At 53.8% G+C, this 16,780-nt stretch overlaps 8 protein-coding genes across 8 annotated transcripts; 5 read left to right on the forward strand and 3 right to left on the reverse strand.

Moving 5' to 3' along the window:
* Positions 1-499: 499 nt before the first annotated feature.
* Positions 500-2,550, forward strand: DACRYDRAFT_23067 (uncharacterized protein). The gene is made up of 10 exons (XM_040773079.1): positions 500-641; positions 708-723; positions 776-900; positions 954-984; positions 1,040-1,149; positions 1,207-1,270; positions 1,329-1,663; positions 1,716-1,807; positions 1,863-2,157; positions 2,213-2,550. Exons 1-10 carry the CDS (start codon positions 579-581, stop codon positions 2,258-2,260), a joined length of 1,179 nt encoding a protein of 392 aa, XP_040627585.1. The 5' UTR covers positions 500-578; the 3' UTR covers positions 2,261-2,550.
* Positions 2,551-2,917: 367 nt separating this feature from the next.
* On the reverse strand, positions 2,918-3,366 carry DACRYDRAFT_108756 (uncharacterized protein; the record flags this gene model as incomplete). The annotated part of the gene is made up of 3 exons (XM_040768725.1): positions 2,918-3,072; positions 3,126-3,210; positions 3,247-3,366. 3 exons carry the CDS (start codon positions 3,364-3,366, stop codon positions 2,918-2,920), a joined length of 360 nt encoding a protein of 119 aa, XP_040627586.1.
* Positions 3,367-5,498: 2,132 nt separating this feature from the next.
* Positions 5,499-5,849, forward strand: DACRYDRAFT_108757 (uncharacterized protein; the record flags this gene model as incomplete). The annotated part of the gene is made up of 2 exons (XM_040768726.1): positions 5,499-5,784; positions 5,836-5,849. 2 exons carry the CDS (start codon positions 5,499-5,501, stop codon positions 5,847-5,849), a joined length of 300 nt encoding a protein of 99 aa, XP_040627587.1.
* A 1,075-nt stretch (positions 5,850-6,924) lies between these two features.
* DACRYDRAFT_23068 (uncharacterized protein) lies at positions 6,925-7,816 on the forward strand. Its single transcript, XM_040773080.1, has 5 exons — positions 6,925-7,202; positions 7,249-7,308; positions 7,370-7,446; positions 7,494-7,593; positions 7,644-7,816. The coding sequence occupies exons 1-5, from the start codon at positions 7,094-7,096 to the stop codon at positions 7,655-7,657; spliced, it is 360 nt and encodes a 119-aa protein (XP_040627588.1). The 5' UTR covers positions 6,925-7,093; the 3' UTR covers positions 7,658-7,816.
* Positions 7,817-8,718: 902 nt separating this feature from the next.
* On the forward strand, positions 8,719-10,494 carry DACRYDRAFT_117131 (uncharacterized protein). The gene is made up of 2 exons (XM_040770325.1): positions 8,719-9,060; positions 9,118-10,494. The coding sequence occupies exons 1-2, from the start codon at positions 8,727-8,729 to the stop codon at positions 10,281-10,283; spliced, it is 1,500 nt and encodes a 499-aa protein (XP_040627589.1). The 5' UTR covers positions 8,719-8,726; the 3' UTR covers positions 10,284-10,494.
* Positions 10,495-11,105: 611 nt separating this feature from the next.
* DACRYDRAFT_117132 (uncharacterized protein) lies at positions 11,106-12,822 on the forward strand (the record flags this gene model as incomplete). Its single annotated transcript, XM_040770326.1, has 4 exons — positions 11,106-11,517; positions 11,673-11,982; positions 12,105-12,556; positions 12,689-12,822. The coding sequence occupies 4 exons, from the start codon at positions 11,106-11,108 to the stop codon at positions 12,820-12,822; spliced, it is 1,308 nt and encodes a 435-aa protein (XP_040627590.1).
* A 1,202-nt stretch (positions 12,823-14,024) lies between these two features.
* DACRYDRAFT_23069 (uncharacterized protein) lies at positions 14,025-15,101 on the reverse strand. Its single transcript, XM_040773081.1, has 3 exons — positions 14,871-15,101; positions 14,534-14,814; positions 14,025-14,485 (listed from the first exon to the last, which is right to left on the reverse strand). Exons 1-3 carry the CDS (start codon positions 15,053-15,055, stop codon positions 14,208-14,210), a joined length of 744 nt encoding a protein of 247 aa, XP_040627591.1. The 5' UTR covers positions 15,056-15,101; the 3' UTR covers positions 14,025-14,207.
* Positions 15,102-15,851: 750 nt separating this feature from the next.
* On the reverse strand, positions 15,852-16,646 carry DACRYDRAFT_89658 (uncharacterized protein; the record flags this gene model as incomplete). The annotated part of the gene is made up of 5 exons (XM_040776928.1): positions 15,852-15,909; positions 16,028-16,094; positions 16,171-16,233; positions 16,285-16,364; positions 16,432-16,646. The coding sequence occupies 5 exons, from the start codon at positions 16,644-16,646 to the stop codon at positions 15,852-15,854; spliced, it is 483 nt and encodes a 160-aa protein (XP_040627592.1).
* Positions 16,647-16,780: the final 134 nt, after the last annotated feature.

Below are 16,780 nucleotides of genomic sequence, written 5' to 3' on the forward strand. Positions count from 1 at the left end.
ACTACCAAGTACTTACCTGTCTGCGACTGATCGAACATCAGATCCTTTCCCAGCTTCTCTGCATCCTTCCTCATCTCTCCTGGGACGAGCTTTCCTGCCGCGAGCGCATCTTTGAGTTTTTGCTTGCGCTCCCATGTCTGGCGTTCCTGTGATTCCTGTGCCTTTCGGTAGAGATATTCGCGACGCTCGCGAACTTGTCGTCGTATCTAATCGTTGAATGTAAATGATTAGAACATGTTCAAATATGTGAGGTATTTACGCCGACGTACCATCTCAAAAAGTCAAAAAAATACTGTCAGGGTCCGACCACGGGAAAGAGGCGCCGTGCTGTAGCGGCCACGGGATCATATTGCGTTGTTTTGCACTGCCACTACTTGCCCATATGACGTCGGGATACGACGGGATCAGAGGCTCCGAAAGTTGCCCGAAAGAGGCATCTCTGCCGCTCTGAGCCCCCGCCCCCCTCTGAAGGACTCCGTCTTTGTCGCTCCCTTACCTTGTCCTCCTCCTCCTCCTCCTCCTCCTCCTCTGCCCACCATCCATTCTTCAACACCCGGCGTACGCCTACCTACCCAACAATGATTCCTATCGCTAGACTTGGTCTGCTTCGTGCTGGCCCAGCTCTGCGCAGGGTCACTCCGGTACGTGTCATACCTGCTGTATTGACGCTACTAGAGGGAGGCTGACTGGTGCATAATCCCTCACAGACCGTAGGCATGCGAGGTGCGCATATATCTATTACAACTCCCGGAGTAGGCACGCTGACGGATCTCAGTCGCACGCATCACCCCTCCTGCAGTGCTCTCGTACCAGCTTAGCTTCGCTCGCCACTTTGCAGACAGCAAAGGACCCGCCAAGCCCGTCTCAGACGCTCGCCCCGCAGAGGAACTACTGCCCGCTGTGTGTTACTCTCCTGTCTCCGTCTGTTGTTATTGTTCTGAGGCTTGGCACAGATGAGCAGCGCAAGAAAGGAGGCTCGCGCTGGTTCGCAGAGTGAATGTTTACCCACGACAAATTCTGATTCTCCTCTCCTGTACAGTGGCAAGTGACATCGCTCGCACCATCGCCGGTGGTGACCCTGCATCTGTGAGCCGCGAAACACATGCCTCAAGCATCTCAGGTGGAGAGGAGGAGATGATCGAAGACTTTGTATGCCTCTGGTCTTCCTCCTTGACAGAGGATGTGCTGTTGATGAGCCTCTAATAGGCATCCATTACCAGGAACATCGCCGCAGAGGTCCCGAAGCCGGTGCTGTATACTGGTCTCATTGGTGCGTCTTCTATCCCAGTGTTTTGCCGAATGTTCACCTTGATATCTCAATCCGCTAGGTGCTGCCCCCTACATCGGTACAGCTGCGGCAACGCTCTACTACGCTCGTCAAGCCGGGTTGGCTTTCTCTGGTGCTCTTGAAGGCGTCACCGTCTCACCGGAAACTGCAATGGCGATCCTGAACGGGTGTGCCCACCTCCAAGTAACCTACGGCGCCGTCTTGCTCTCCTTCCTTGGTGCCCTCCATTGGGGCATGGAGATTGCGCAATACGGCGGCGAGAAAGGCTACAAGCGTTTGCTTCTCGGTGTGGCTCCAGTCGCATTCGGCTGGAGCACGCTTGCGTTTGAGCCTACCTTTGCCCTCGCACTCCAATGGTTCGGTTTCACCGCGATGGTACGATATCTGGGCGTCTAACAAACATTACCGTGCTGATTGAGTGAGACAGTGGTATGCAGACCTCCAGGCGACCAACGCCGGTTGGACACCAAGGTGGTTCAGCCAGTACCGATTCTACCTGTCCATCCTCATCGGTGTTTGGTGAGCTAGCTCGTTCCGCGTCAAAGGCTAGCACAAGGCTGACGTTGCTCCTTAGCATGATCTCCACCCTCGTCGGTATGAACTTCTTCGGCGCTTGGACCGGATCCTCCCCTCGCTCGCACAAGGTCGAGGAGATAGCTGAGCGCCAGCGCGGCACGCCCGGACGCATTGAGGGCAGTTACCAGGGTGAGGTCGAGGCCATTGATGGCGAGACCGTTGCTTCGGAGCACTACGTGATCATCAAGTCTGTGGGCGAGGAGGCAGAGACAGAGGAGGAGAGCAGCGAGGAAGGCGGTGAGGAGAAGACCGACGAGACCCACGAGAGGCAGGTCGAGAAGGATGTTCATCAGGTACCGGAATCCCTTCTTCAAGGCGGTTGACGTCTCTGACACGCGTGATCATTAGGCCGAGACAAGCCCTGAAGGGCAGAAGGAGGACATCAAGTCTTCCTAAACGTTCGTACTGGTACCTTTCTTTGGAGGCGCGGAGGAGGAAGCGGCAGAAAGGCACCCGAGTCACGCACCCGTGCGTGGCGCACTGGTGATACGCAAGACGAAAAGGAAATTCGAGTGATTCCCCAAACTACCACTGGCTCCTCCTGCATCCATTTTTTTGCTGAAGAAAAGCTTACGACGTACATAAAAGAAGAACGGCTTTGCCTGATTCATGAGGAAGAGCTTGTTTGTAATTCCATTCCTTTTTTTTTCCCAATCCGCTGGATGTGTTGTACGACTGCAAAGTGGCTACCGATGTGTTGATTGATATGGAGAAGCTGTAACCCCGCATTACGTGTCATGTTACGGCGTCGCCTTACCAACGTGTTTCTTTTCCGGCTTCCACGCTTCCCGAAAAGTGGCTCTCTGCGATGTCCGAAGCGGCTTATGAAAGATAAACATGCAGGCCGTACATCGGAATAGATCTCTGCGGGACACGCGAACAGAACAACAACATTGCATAACACGAGCTTTGACTGCCTAAGTTGGACACACAGCAGACAATGGAGCTACCGGGTTCGAACAACCTTTCTAGTAGCACCTGAAGCAATTGGTAGCGCGCCCTGCGCAACGCATCCAGTTAGCGACATATGCGATTGGTTTAGCACAACACTTACTAGTTGCAGTTGATGGACAAGCTCCAGTAGCCGTAGTCGGGGCTGGTCCAGCTGCAAGTGCCGTCGCCGGGCTGGTCGCCCCAAAGCTGGACGGAGCCACCTCCCTGGTTCAGACCCTCGTAGATCTCGAGGTAGCACCTGTGGTCAGTTTGACCTGGTCGCATGGAAGTGTGAAACACAGGTCAATCAACAACGAACTTTACATACAGATACTGAAGGAGTACCTCGGCGCCTCGAAGTTCCCAACATGACGACCAGGACCAGCCCCCTGCCATTCTTCTTGTTCACCGCCCTAACAGTCTTCAGATCATCAGGGTCAGGTACCCACCATGATAAATAAATGCCTGAACATACTAGTCTGGGGGTATGCGTAGAAAGTCAGCACCTGGCTCTTGACAGCCACGGGCAGGGCGACGAGGACAGTAGCGAGGATGGCAGCGAAGTACATCATTTAGATTGTCGAGTCGATGTGGAGCTGATGAAGAGGCGACTGTTGGCTGAAGAGAGCTCAAGTTCCCCTGCAGATTACGCTGCTTTGGAGCGAGGTTTTATAGACTAACAGAGAGAAGACGGTCGGCAGCTCCATGTGATTCCTTGGCCCCGCCTTGCGGATCCACACAAAGTGAGATGGCCGTCTGAGGGAGTATAAATCTCCAAGGATGCACCTCCAACCGGGGCGTTGAGCGCCGAGCAGCTCGCCTGTGTGCAGGTTCGAGAATGAGGTCATGTGCGATGAGTTGGATTGTGTAGAAGAGACCGCGTTAGTGGAAAAACTCCAGAAAGCACGGCTTGGCATCCAGATCGATCCAAGCCAACCCACAGACAGGTCGTAAAACGCGAGGTCGTAATCCATCAACGGGGTTGGTCGCAGCTCTTCGCATGCATTTGGGAAAGCCAATTGCCGTTGGCGCTGCAAGAATCGCGATTCATGAAAGACAGGTACGTAATCGTCAAATTTGGTTGAGCGAGGAGGATCCTAAGAGCTTGAAGTAGGCGAAAGCAAAGGCAGATGTGAGTTTGTTAAGGAGTAAGATGTAACCGAGACAAAGGAGTGGCACTGACCTGGGCGTTTGACGCAAATTGAACGGCTCGCGGGACATAGCAACAAAAGTACCGCATATGTGGGCACAACGGGGTGCTTCGCGGGTCTGACTAGTACATTAGTGGTATCCTTCCACTGTCCTACATAGTGGATATTCACTGCATGCCACATATCCAAGGGAGGGCACAGAGTTCGCTTGGCTGTGAGTCCATTTTACGTCTCCTCTTGAGGTTACCTTCCAGTCTTTCGACATTCGTAAGTAAATTGGTCCAGAAAGGGCTGGAGAGAGCTGTTGACGGAGGTTGTACAGTCTGCTTCAGCTAAGCGAATCACATCGGGCGATAAGTCAGTTTGGCTGTATCGTGGCATCTGCATGTGGTCATCCTTTCTTCCGTGGTAGCATAGCTAGTGCGAACCTACCTTAACAACTTGTAGTGGTAATGGCTGTTGCAACCATCAATGGTATACTAAACTGCGGAGGCTCGAATCGTTGTGGACGCGTGACTCAGCTAACTGAAGGATGTTCTCGGTGAAGGGGGCACATTAGTTGCAGTGGATCCGTGGCCAGTGTTGAACACCAATATGACTGCATTATGAAGACAGTTGGTGGCGGAAAAGCTGATCCACATCTCGACTGGAAGAGGAGACTAACAGACATCCAGTAAACGGAGCAACCCAGAGCGGCTGTGCATGATCGTGTGCCCCGGGCCGTTGCTTCTTACACTTCGGCAGCATTGAATATGCGGCCTCTCTAATCTGTACATCACGAATCATATAGAGAGATCAAGCGTGCCTGATTAACAGTCACGACTAATTTGGGTACGGGACCTGCTGGTTGAATATGAACTGTCTAACTTTGCGCGATGTATGTATATTGTACTGTTCTCCACATGGTATCGCGATATTGAGATCTGTCCATAGGCCTTTTCCAGACCATCGATGTGAACACCCGTTAGTGAGTTGCGCATTCAAATGCAATATTGTCTACCTCCCGAATACAGTACCCCTCCCAATATCATTTCTTTGCAACGATATTTTGGCTTCTTGGTCTGATTCATCAATCGACAGCACCTTCGGCAAGTGCAATACGGATTAATTCCGTGCTCATAGTAAGCAATTTCCATTGCCTGTGATCCATATAAGCACCTAAGCAATTTATAGAATCAAAAAAGTTACGTTATCTTTATGCCCGACGCCGCACATGCGGTGTCTTCTCTCAGCGGTGCCCTCGACCCAGTCGGCATTACTCACATACGAATAAATGAAGCACATGGTCAGAATGTAGACGATTTCTCCATGATGATGGCTTGACTTTGTATCAATGGTCCTCCATGGGACATGTGTTTGTGGTTCCACCCCAGCCCGGCGCTGAATCTGTCACTCTCCGGGACGGCAATTCAGACGAGAAAATCGCTCTCGATTTGGAGCGAGAGATCGAGTGATATTCATCCATTACGGACTAGAGATGGCAAGCTTACTGATCGGGGCACTAGTGGCGTTTTGTGGCACCAATTTGACCAGCGAGCAACGGAGACCAAATGGCAGCCGAAAAGGTATATGAGGAGAGTGATCAAGGGCTGAACCTAGTCAGCGAGCTCGTCTGTGACCTTGACCAGCAAGCAACCCGATCGATACTCACAATGCGATTCTTCGCTGCTCTCGTCGCTATGCTCTCTGTTGTGCCTTTCAAGGTGCAGGCGGCCGCTGTGAAGCGTACTAACTTCGGCATGGACACTTTCTTAACCCCGAGTACGGTCTGCCCCACTAGTGTTGGCGAATGCTTCGGTGCTAGCAACGGCGAATCGTTCCTCTCCTTCGACATCCGTGAGTTTTCTTCCATAACGAAAAGAACAGCTCCTAACATAACCGGCGTAGACTGCTTCAGCTAGGCGTGTCGTGTACAAGAAAACTCGGACGATAGGGTATTCTGACTGTATGATGGCATCTGCATATGGTCAGCCGTTCTTCCGAGGGTTGCATGGCTAGCGCAAGCGTACTCTGACAATTGTACTTGCAATGGTGATCGTAACTATAAATGTTTTTGTGTGTTGGAGGGGCTTCAACTGCACTGGAGGTAGGAATGTCCCAGATTGTCGCCACCGAGAACATTTCGCCGAAGCCATCCCCGATTGTTGAAGCACGGTTTCACAAAGTTGACGGGTAATCCAAACGGAAGCGGAGGCAAGCTCGAGTGCAACCGTATCAACAACGATAAACAGAAGGATAACTTGAAGCGTGAGTGGCAAGTCAAGAGATCTGTCGCACTGTCGTGACTTATAATTAAGGCGGTTGGATAATCTTGAAACATGATTCGAGAATAACCAAGCATTCTGATACATTATAGTTTAGTGCCAGCGCAATACAGATAGAGCAAGCCTATGCCATCCATGACAAACCAGAGTGTTCGATACTGCAGGGATATGTGAACGAGGTTTACTCGTGAATGTATGAATGCCAAAATTCACGTGTCTTCACGAGACAACGGGTTGAAGCGAACCCCTCCACTTCGCAGATTTAGGGCCGGCCAGGATGCGCCGAGTACCTTCATAATGGTCGACTCACCCCATCATAATGAGCTAGTCCTGGATCTTCACTCCCGGCGGTCTTGGCATGGTTTGCGGCCTGGGTTGGATGGGGTAACCATTACGACGCTGGCAAATAGCCAATACGGTAGCCTTTCGGGTTTCCGCTTTGGTATACATGTGTCCCCGCCTTCGCGCATACCAAAAGTTACGAACGCACGGCACCAATTCTGTAAGCAAATCACAGTATTGTATTTTCAATGACGTAATGCCAAGAGTATCATGATAGTATCCATTCATGCAATACCTCTTTCTCCTTGAGAAGAGACTCTTCGCTACCAGTACCAGACTGCACACGTTGTATCCCACCTCAAACACAAAGATTGGGACACATGTTGACAGTTCGCTCATTCGGAATGATCCGTCCCTTTGAACGGGGAAGAAAGGTCGAAGGTGGTCAGGCTTAGGCTTGGAGTCGAGTCGGAGCACTGGGCTGCTGAGCTGGGGGCACAACTAAGATGTCTTCAAACCATATATAAGCCGGCGAGTTGCTGCCAATCCTACGACGCAATCAACACTCTCTCGATAGGCAAGTAACAAGCTCACTCACAATGCACTTCGCCATCTTGCTCCTCGCGTCGCTTTCCCTTGTCCTCTTGGTGACCAAGGCCACACCGATCAAGCGCGCCTACTTCGGGATGGACACTTTCGCCGGTACCAGTACGTCATCCCCCAATTGCAACGACCGACGGCTGACGTTTATCAGGCTGCCAGACGTACGAAGAGTACATCCAAGTCGGGAACGTCGGAGCGAACGCTAACAACTGTGAGTTTCCCCGACTCCCCGCAGGAGTCGGCTGAGGTTGACGTGCACGCCTCGCTTGAAGTCCCCGGTCCGCGCGCTTCGTTCAAGCTGATCAAAACCGACGGAGACTGCGAAGTCATCCTCTGGACGGGGTCTGACGTCTGCTTTCTCTTCAGATACGGGTCCCGGGACTTACGAGACAACAGTATACCGGCAGCAAGCTTGTCGTACCTGTGAGCGACCTTCAATCTGATGGGGAATGTTTTGGCGCCAGTAATGGCGAGTCGTTCCTTTCCTTCGATATCCGTGAGTGCTTTGCTCTCAAGAACTGAGAGATCCTGATCCGGGAGGTGTAGACTGCTTCAGTTAGAAGAATCGCCAACAAGAACCGCCACGTCGAGGGGCAAGGTGAGTGGGTGAAGGTGATTGGATGCTGTTGGTCTGCCGAAGGAGCATGGACCGGGTTGCCGGAGAATGAATGCTTTGTTGAATTGTACCTTGAATAGCCGTGAACATGAGTGCGATTGTCAGCAAACTTGAACAGAGTTAGACGGCATTCCCATACATCAGTCAGCTGAATGGCTTCAGAAGCAACCTCTCTAGACGCTAACCAAACTCTGTACCAAGTCTTTTTTCCAGGGTTGGTGGATCGATACAAAGGTTGGAGCATCGATATAGCGTGCCCTGATAAATTGGGTCCGATGGAATGTACGCCCGCAAAACATTAATTAGTTTGTTTTCTTTTCTGTTACGTCCCGCGGGCGATCCGAGGGGGATCAGCGGTCCGCCGTTTCCCTCTCCCTCCCCAACAAAGCCAAACCAGAAAAGTACCCCTATTTCAGTCAGGTGCCGCGATTGTCAGCACGAGGACGGACGGAGGGACGGACGAATGTACTACCTCTTCGACTCGTATCTCCCTTCTTCTTGTACGTACTAAACATCCTCGACACGTATTTGGCCGCAAAGTCTATGAGATCTCCTTTTTGCGACGTTGTAACCAGGCCCGCAACGAGGACAAGAAAGAACATAAACTCAAGCAAGCCCTGTCAACAAGGCCAGTTCCTGGTCCCGTTTTGTGCTTCATTCACTGGCCGGGACGATTTGAAAAGGTATATGAACCATATCCTTTACCCCCTGAACGAAGTCTCTCCACACCATCCAAACAGAACACCTCGATTGACGACGTTATGCCTTATCGACCGTGGACGCCTGAGCCCGACTCTGAAGATGATGACCAATTAATGAAGAGTGAAATCTACTTTGAACAAGGACAAGGAAGAGGACAGTCTGTATCCGTCACCGCCACTCAACAGCGCGGAAATATTGTAAACCGCGACAGAAACAATCCATCTTTGTCCTCGACCGCCTCCTTGTCCCTCTACCACCACCACCCCCCCCCTCCTCCTCCCCCTCGACAGGTTACCTACCCAGTTCATATCATGTCCCGCAACGACGAGGACGATGTTGATATGGACGCTCGACCAAACCGCAACAACGATCGATCACACGACCCACCGCGTCAAGCCCCATACCCTAGTTACGGCTTCATCCCTACCACGATGGGGGACCAAGCCAGGAGAGGGGCAGACGACGAGACCGAGGTAGAACGAGCGATATCGGTCGAGAAAGGCAAGGGGAGGGTGGACAGTAACGCCCTCACTTGGTACTTGCCAGATCGGCTGCGAGGACAGTCACTTCAGTCTGTCATCGAACGCCTGCAGAAGAACGCCCATCTCTTTTGGCGCAACGAGGCGAATGCAAACATGGTCCTAGGTGCGTTTTTCGCGTTTCTTTCTATCGGGAGGTCAAGCTCCAACTCATCATCACCAGTGATCCCCTCCCCTGGCTCGGGCAAACGACAACCATCGCAACCCATCCCTCGGGCGTCAAACAACCGTCGCCCCAGCCCGCCGCGAGAGCCCTACCGTCAATTCCCCCCCGACCCGCGCATGTCCCCCTACTGGGGCCCACCAGCACCGTACGGATACCCATACTGGCCTCCTCAGCCGATGTACCCCTATGGCCCCCCTATGCGGGAATACGACTACCCCCCACGAGAACACCACCGGCCTCCAATGCACCGAAGAGACCGCCGGTCGCCCTCTCCAGACTCGGCACGATACTCCCCGTCGGAGCCGACCTTCCCCCAAAAAAAGGAGCTGCGCAGGAAACGCCCATCGCAGGAAGACTCGCCCGAGCCTGCACCCGCTTCCCCCGAAAGAGAAAGAGACAGAGAGAGGAGCGACAGTGTTCCCCCTGCGTTCCCCTCACTTTCTTCCGGCGGGTCGCCCACCAAGTCCCGGGAATCCCCCTACGCGCTCAAGCCCGACTTCACGCCCTACCCGCCCTCCCCCTACCCAGGCGACTACTGGGCGCCGTACCCTCCCCCCGGTCCCTCCGGCTCTCGCCGCCCCAGTACACCCTCCGACCGCCCGCGCCGAGCCGACGACGACAAAGTGGAAGACGAGTCTATCACCTACCACGTGCACAAAGAGTACCTCCTCACCCAATGCGCGCTTATCCGATACCTCTACAGCTCGCTAGACAAAACCGGTCCTCCGACAAAAGACCTCCCCAACCCTACCGCGGCCTACCGTTTCCTGCCCCGCCCTGCGGACCCGTTCCAGCTCTCCCTGTCCAACGCGGCAAACCCCAGGATACACATCGACCTCCCCGACCCGGACTCATTTCCCCAAATCCTGGAATGGATGTACTTTGGCCCTGCAGCGCTGCCCCATCTGGAGGAGGCGATGCGCGAGGGCCGAGTGACCTGGGGCGGGCTGGTGAGGAACGCGGAATGGCTGGGGATTAACGAGGAGTTCAAGAATTGGTTGGGCAGACACTGGAAGTTGAGCATGGAAGAAGGGAAATTGGAGAGAGATATCGGGAATAAGGTCATTCCTGCTGCTGCCGCTGCCGCAGCGGGGGCGGGGGCGCCGTCAGGGATGAGCACGCGGTCGGCGTCGGCGAGGGCGAGGGCGAAGAGGGAGGAGTAGGATGCTTGCGTGCTCTTGGTTGCTCTATTATTGCTGCCCCTGGGTCCGTTCTTTTGGCAGCGGGATGCGACCCTATCGACCCTACCCTACCCAACTCAGGTATATCACCACCCCTAGCGCAACCCTCCCGATCGAAGCATCCAACCACCAGCGCAACCCCCTACCAACCAAAAATGCCACGAACCAAAACTCCGCACTTTTTCGCTTCCGCTAGCCTTCCCTTTCACCGATCGGAGGGGGCGCTGCCAAGCCAGGGCTGGCCCTGACTAGGGCTAGGGCTGGGTGGGGCTAGGCGGGGGAGGTTAATGACAATGGGCAGGTGGGAAGGGATAAGTGTTCTGTCTAAGGGTCTGACAACGACAGGTGACAGGTGACAGGTGCAGGTGGGGCAGGGGCAAGGCCGGGTGGTGATCATATGCCAGCCCATGAGCATGTGTGTTTATCTCTCTTTTCATCTTCCGTCTTTCATCTTTCATCTTTCACCTTTCCTCTTTTCTGCGTGTTTGTGCGTTTGAGCTCTGTGGGCGAGAACGTCGTTCCCTCGGTAGAGCACTGGCAGGTAGTAGACAGTAGGTAAAGATGTGTTCAACTGTCTAACTGTATCATTTATTTATGTGCTGTGAGGGGTAATATTTTGATTCTTTTGGCGTGGTAAAGTAGTAGCAATCATACAAGGTGTAAATGTTGCCCGGATTCCCGTCGGTGTTAAGCCCTGCCCGATATGTGCAACCCACCGATGCCTCCGCCGTAATTCCGATGACTGTGATGCGGATGAGATCGACCTTTAATTAATAACCCTTTTGTCACTTCACTCAACTCTGAATGGCCTACAACGTCAACGTACCTTTTGGAATGGCAGACTTGCCTACTCTTCCTCTTCATCCTACTGTCAACTCCACTACAAAGAAGGGGATGAACTCATCAGAGGGGAAGGAAAAGCCTACTCCTGGGAGTATGAGCGCCAACTCCAACCCCAACAACACACCCGCAACCAGCAAAGAAAAAGAAAAAGAAAAGGAGAAGGAGAAAGACAAAGACAAAGAAACTCCCCACATCTATGACTTTACAAAACGTAAAGGCTGGAGTGGCCTCCTTCTCTCCCAGCTCAGCGGGACGATTCAGTTCGTCTTCTCTCCCCGGGGGAACGTCGTCTTTGTCAGTGGGTGCGTGAGGGAGTACCTGGGTTGGGAGGCGGAGGAAGTCGTGGAAAGAAATTTGGTCCATTTGTTGCATCGTACGTCCGTTTATCTACTATACGCGCTTGAGTTGATCCGGTTCTGCTCTGTTCTTTTCTGCTTTGGTTCGGTGTGCTATGCGCCGTCGTCCTGTTATGTGCGCTATACGATCATCGATCATACGATCCTACGCCGAACGATGTCCCCAAAACAGAAGACGACATCCAGCCCTTTTTCGCCCACATCCACCACGCGATCACCACCCGGTCCGAGCTGGCAGCCTACACCCGCTTTAGGGCAAAAGACGACCGGACGCCGTTGTTTGAGGTCAGGGGACATCCGTATTTTATGGGGCTGAAGGAGGGGGAGGGCGCTAGTGTGGGCGCGGGAGAAGAGGGCAGTGGGACGACAGGCACGGGAGCGGCGGGAGGTGGGGCGGGGACAGGCACGGGAGGAGGGGAGTATGCGGGATATCAGTGTTTTTTTGCAATGGCTAGACCGTACCCTTCCAAGCCGGCGGCTCTGTACGTCCTTATCCTACCTTCTCTTCTTTCTTCCTTTCTCGCATCGTCCGTCGTCCCCCTTCGCTTCTCCTTGACTATCGACTGTTTCCCCTCTCCCCACTCCTGGCTAACCCTCCTCACAGCCTTGACTCCTTCCTCGACCTCAAAATAGAAAACGAACACCTCAGACAACGGCTCGCTTCCCTCTCTTCCCCCACTACCAGCAACAACAGTACCAGCAGGGAACGGCCGTATAACGCTCTTTACCTCGAGCCGGGTGGAGTTTCTGCGGGGGTGAAACGGGATGAGCCCCCTACTGGGTTGGAAGGGGAACGCAAGCGGGTAAAGAGGACTACCAACTCCTCCAACCCCAACCCCAGCAACCCCAACATCAGTACCCACACCAATACCCACAGCACCGCCGACAGAGAAAAACAGAAAACGTACGTATGCGTCATGTGCGGCCGTACCGATTCCCCAGAATGGAGAAAAGGACCCTTGGGGGCGAAGACGCTGTGTAACGCTTGTGGCTTGAGGTGGGCGAAGAGGAATTCGAGGAGGAAGAATGAGGAGCCTGGCGTGGGGGAGGAGGAGGGTGAGTTGGTCCTTTTGGGTTTTGGATATCGGTCTTTGGGGCTTTGCTCGCTTCCGTCGTGCTGTTGTTCTCCTGCTCCTTCCTCCCTCGTTTATTCACTCCTATGACGAGACCAAAGCTGACGCAAAACAGGCACATCGAGCGCACTTCCAAGCACAGCCCCGGGCGGGGAAAGCGTGCTTTTTGCTCCTGTTCCCCCGGCTGGAGGAGAGCTGGGTGGCGCGGGGGCGGGGGCGGGGCAGGGAGTGGGAGTGGGGGAAGGGTGAGCGCTTCGCTCCCTCAAGAGGAGTGGAGTTTGGAAGGGGGAGATAGGAGATGGGAGCTGTGCCTGCCCTTACTGTGGGAGTTGGGAGTCGGGCAGCAGAGCTGGACCTTGCCCCCGGTGTATCGGTGCTTTGACTTCTTCAACAACGTATACGTGCGACGAGTAGAATGGACTGGACTGGGTTCTGTGCGTTCCCCTTGTTCTCGCTTCCGTCAGTTTGCTTAAGTTTGCCGCGTTCTCTCGTTCCCTGTCGTACATGTATGTAATACATTGCAGCCTATGACTGCACGGTTAGGCCTTGCGCGTTCGTGTGCCGATTCTCGTATTTGACCTTTCCACCCTTCAGATCGCCAACACCGCACATTCTCATAACCCTCGATTGAAGGCCGTCATCTTTCCTTACATTGCATGTATGTAGCTCGGTTTCGCACCCAACTGATCTAACCTCATCTTTCGCTCGCGCTGCCCCATCCCTGCCTCCCCAGAGATCCGGACATTGTCCCCCCCAACTCCAGGTGTACGACGACTTCTGCCACTCCTGGGCTGCTTCTGCTTGGCTTAGGTGTTCACGGAAAGATCGCTGCCTGACCCGATCGGGTATGGGGGCGTCCTTAAGCTTCGTCAGGGAGGCGCGGGGCGACTGCTCTCCCGCCTGAGCATGTCCGATCTCGCAACCTCTGGTTTATAAAGTCCTAGAGCACAATACTGACAGCCACAGCTCGGTTGAACCTCCTACCGACATCCTGAAAGGCTAGAAGATCGTGAGAGTGGGAACATTGCTCTGTTTCGTCCAGCATTATTCGCCCGTACATTGTCTGCTCAGCCGCCTCTTCGCCCTTGAAGACGCGCATGGAAACGCTTCCTATTAGCTTCTTCTTTGGTTCTCCGCTTCTCCCAGAGTTAAGCGAATCAGATCCTGCCAAGTATCTATCTTGGCCGTGATGTCTATTCCTACTTCAAGCATGTCCTCTCCGAGACCGAGGGAACTAGCTCTGATCGGAGTCAGACACACCCGGAGAATGTAACTTATGCGAAGTCTCTTCAACTTTTCCGGGAACGACGTGATCTGGCTGATGTAGGCAAAGTTGCGCTCTCACTCATATCCTTATGACGGCAATCGCGAACAATCTCGCTAATCCACTCCATCCATTTATGGAGCAATGTCTATGTAGAAGCACAGTCTGATAATAAAAACCAAAATCCGTTCATTTCAGGGGGTCGTTGGGTCTACTACAACCCATTAGTGCTACCTATATACATAGTAGTCCGTTGTTTCCGACGTCAAAGCGAGCGTCACTAGAGGTTAGCGTAGAGAGCGTAAGTACGTTAGTCCATTTGAGGCATCCATTAGAAGAACGAATTTGATGGGGGATCGAGGATTGGGGATTACCAGGCGCATTCGATGTAGAAGTCTGCTTTGTCAAAGTCCTTGCCAGCCGAGCTTTGGCTGAACAGCTCCCAGTCGCCGACGAACTCGATTTCGTATCCGCTTGAAAGCTGCTTGACCACTCCTTGCCCGCTAGTCTTCGTACCGTCCGAGTTGACGAAGATGGGGTAGAAGCCTTTGGTGGAGGTGACGGACCAGATGGCGGACTCGGAGACAGAATCGGGGTTGGACGCAGTGCGGGAGTCGCCGACCTTGGTGGGCTTTGCACCAGCAGCAGCTACCCTCAATCGTTAGCAATGAACGTTTCTAGATGTAGATGACTTACTCTGGGCTGTGGCGACCAAGTACGCATACCCCAGCTCGGAGATGCTGCCGTTGGTGGGATCCGCAAGTCCGAGGTACGAGTAGGTCGAGTCCGTGTTCGTCAGCTTGAAATCATGCGCGGCGCTGTCGAAGGTTGTCTGTACTTCGAGATACGAGCCCTGGTTGGGAGCAGTGGTGATGACGTCGAACCTGCCCGTGGTGGCGTTGACGTGCTTCCCGAGATGGGCAAACTTCTGGCCGGACTTCCAGATGGAGACGTACGTCTTGCCAGGGCAGGAGTTACTATCCGTGGGATCTAGGTCAGAGGCAATTTGGTAGGAGATGCGAAGCGGACGTACGGAGCAGAGCTACTCCACCGAGGCTGGACGCCCGACTCTCGCTTCGACGGTGGGAGGGGCGGGAGGCCCGCTTGGAACCGGGCCGCATTGGTGAGACGCTTAGCGCGTTCGAGCGATGCCGCAGAGACTGAGCCACAGAGCGCGGAGAAGAGCAGGAAGAACACAATAGCGAGTGAGCGGACCATCCTGCTAGTAAATTGTATGGTAGAAAGGCAGTACAGCACAATGTGGGGCGGGAAAGCGGGATGGGCAGGTCATTTGTCCTTGGAATGAGGAGATATATGGGCGACTTTGTTTGGCCCCTTGACCTCGCGGCGAAAGACAATTTGCAGGCCGGCCGAGCCGGACAGGCTGTAATTCGTCATCCCGTTACGACCCTCTTCCTCCGGCGATGAGTGGTGGATGTCTTGAGGTACAGCATACGAAGCAGCAAGACCGGTGTTGTCGGACCTGCCGTGTATAGCGAGGCCAGTGCGCCAATCGGGAGAGGCAGAAGACTATTGAAGCACGACAGGAACGAGGGGCAGATGACTGGGCCTCATTCCGGTGGCCACGCGTCGCAGCCAAGCGCCCGTTTGGCACGGAGTTACAGCGTGGAGAAGCGCCCTCGATTTCCTTGTTAAGCAGGGGCGGTGCCAAATGAACATCCGTGCGCGGCCTTGATTTCTTTCATGAATTCTTCCGAGGGACATTCCGGACAAGCCTGTCATTCTTCACCAGCGGAGAAACGTCACAGGAAAGGGTTTAGCAAGCGTCAGTCGTATCCTTGGACAGTTGGGTCTAGCTCTGGACCACAGCTTGCATCGTACTCCGTGAACTCACCAAGCCGATCGGCGGCATCGCGCCGCTCCCGGCGAGGCATGACAGCTTAACAGCGGAGTCGGAGTTAATGCCGTTATATTTAGTATTTACACAGTAACGCCATGCAAACCTACCCGTGCCGACTCGGTTGATCCCCAAATCTATCACCTCGTCATCACCCTAAATCTCTTCATCTGATACGATGCCGGCTTTGTATATCTTGACCTCTTCTCTCGGCCTGTGGAATCACCCCAAAAGCATCAGCAAAAACAGCCGTGTCTTTCGGTCCGGCAACGTGAAAGGAGTAGGCCGAGCCACGAGGAAGAAGGAAGGGACGGGGTTGGAAGAGAGCTTACCGGTCGTTCCGGTCTGTCGCGACCGCGCCGAGCCTCTGGAGTACACGGATGCCCTTGCTTACGCGACCTGCATCGGAGCGGGTCAGCGATGGGACGAACAAGCGGGGGTGGGGTCGGCGGCGACGCTTTTTCTACCCACTTACCAAAAATGGTGTGCTTGCCGTCGAGATACGGAGTTGGGGCGAGCGTGAGAAAGAATTGGGAGCCTGGGTCACATGTCAACTTTTCCTATTCAGCGAAAGAGCACGTGCACCGACTATTGCTGTTCGGTCCGGAGTTGGCCATGGCGAGTATCCCTGCACCAACAAACCGCAGCTCCGGGTGTATCTCGTCTTCACTGTCCCCTTGCAATGCCTCAGCGTCACTTCTCCTTGCAGATGACAATCAGTCCCAAAAATACTCACAACTTTTCTCCAAAAATACTCGTCCCTCCCCTGCCCGTTCCTGTCGGATCCCCACCTTGCACCATGAAGTCCGCGATGATACGGTGGAAGATTGTGCCATCATAGTACCCGCGTTTGGCGAGCTCAGAGAAGTTTCGACAAGTTTTGGGCGCGTGTTGGGTGTACAGCTCGACTTCTATGTCACCCATGCTGGTGTTGATGAATACACGGGACATTGATGGTGCCAACGAGTGTTAAAGACGATGAGGAAGTGTTTGCAGACTAGAGGAAAGGTCGTGCTGAGCGCCGGCAAGACCCTAGCTCTAATGCAAGAATGACACGGAATCTAAATACAAATGAGGAAAGTAAC

The sequence above is a fragment of the Dacryopinax primogenitus genome, assembly GCF_000292625.1.
Source record: "Dacryopinax primogenitus strain DJM-731 SS1 chromosome Unknown DACRYscaffold_12, whole genome shotgun sequence".
Lineage (NCBI taxonomy): Eukaryota > Fungi > Basidiomycota > Dacrymycetes > Dacrymycetales > Dacrymycetaceae > Dacryopinax > Dacryopinax primogenitus.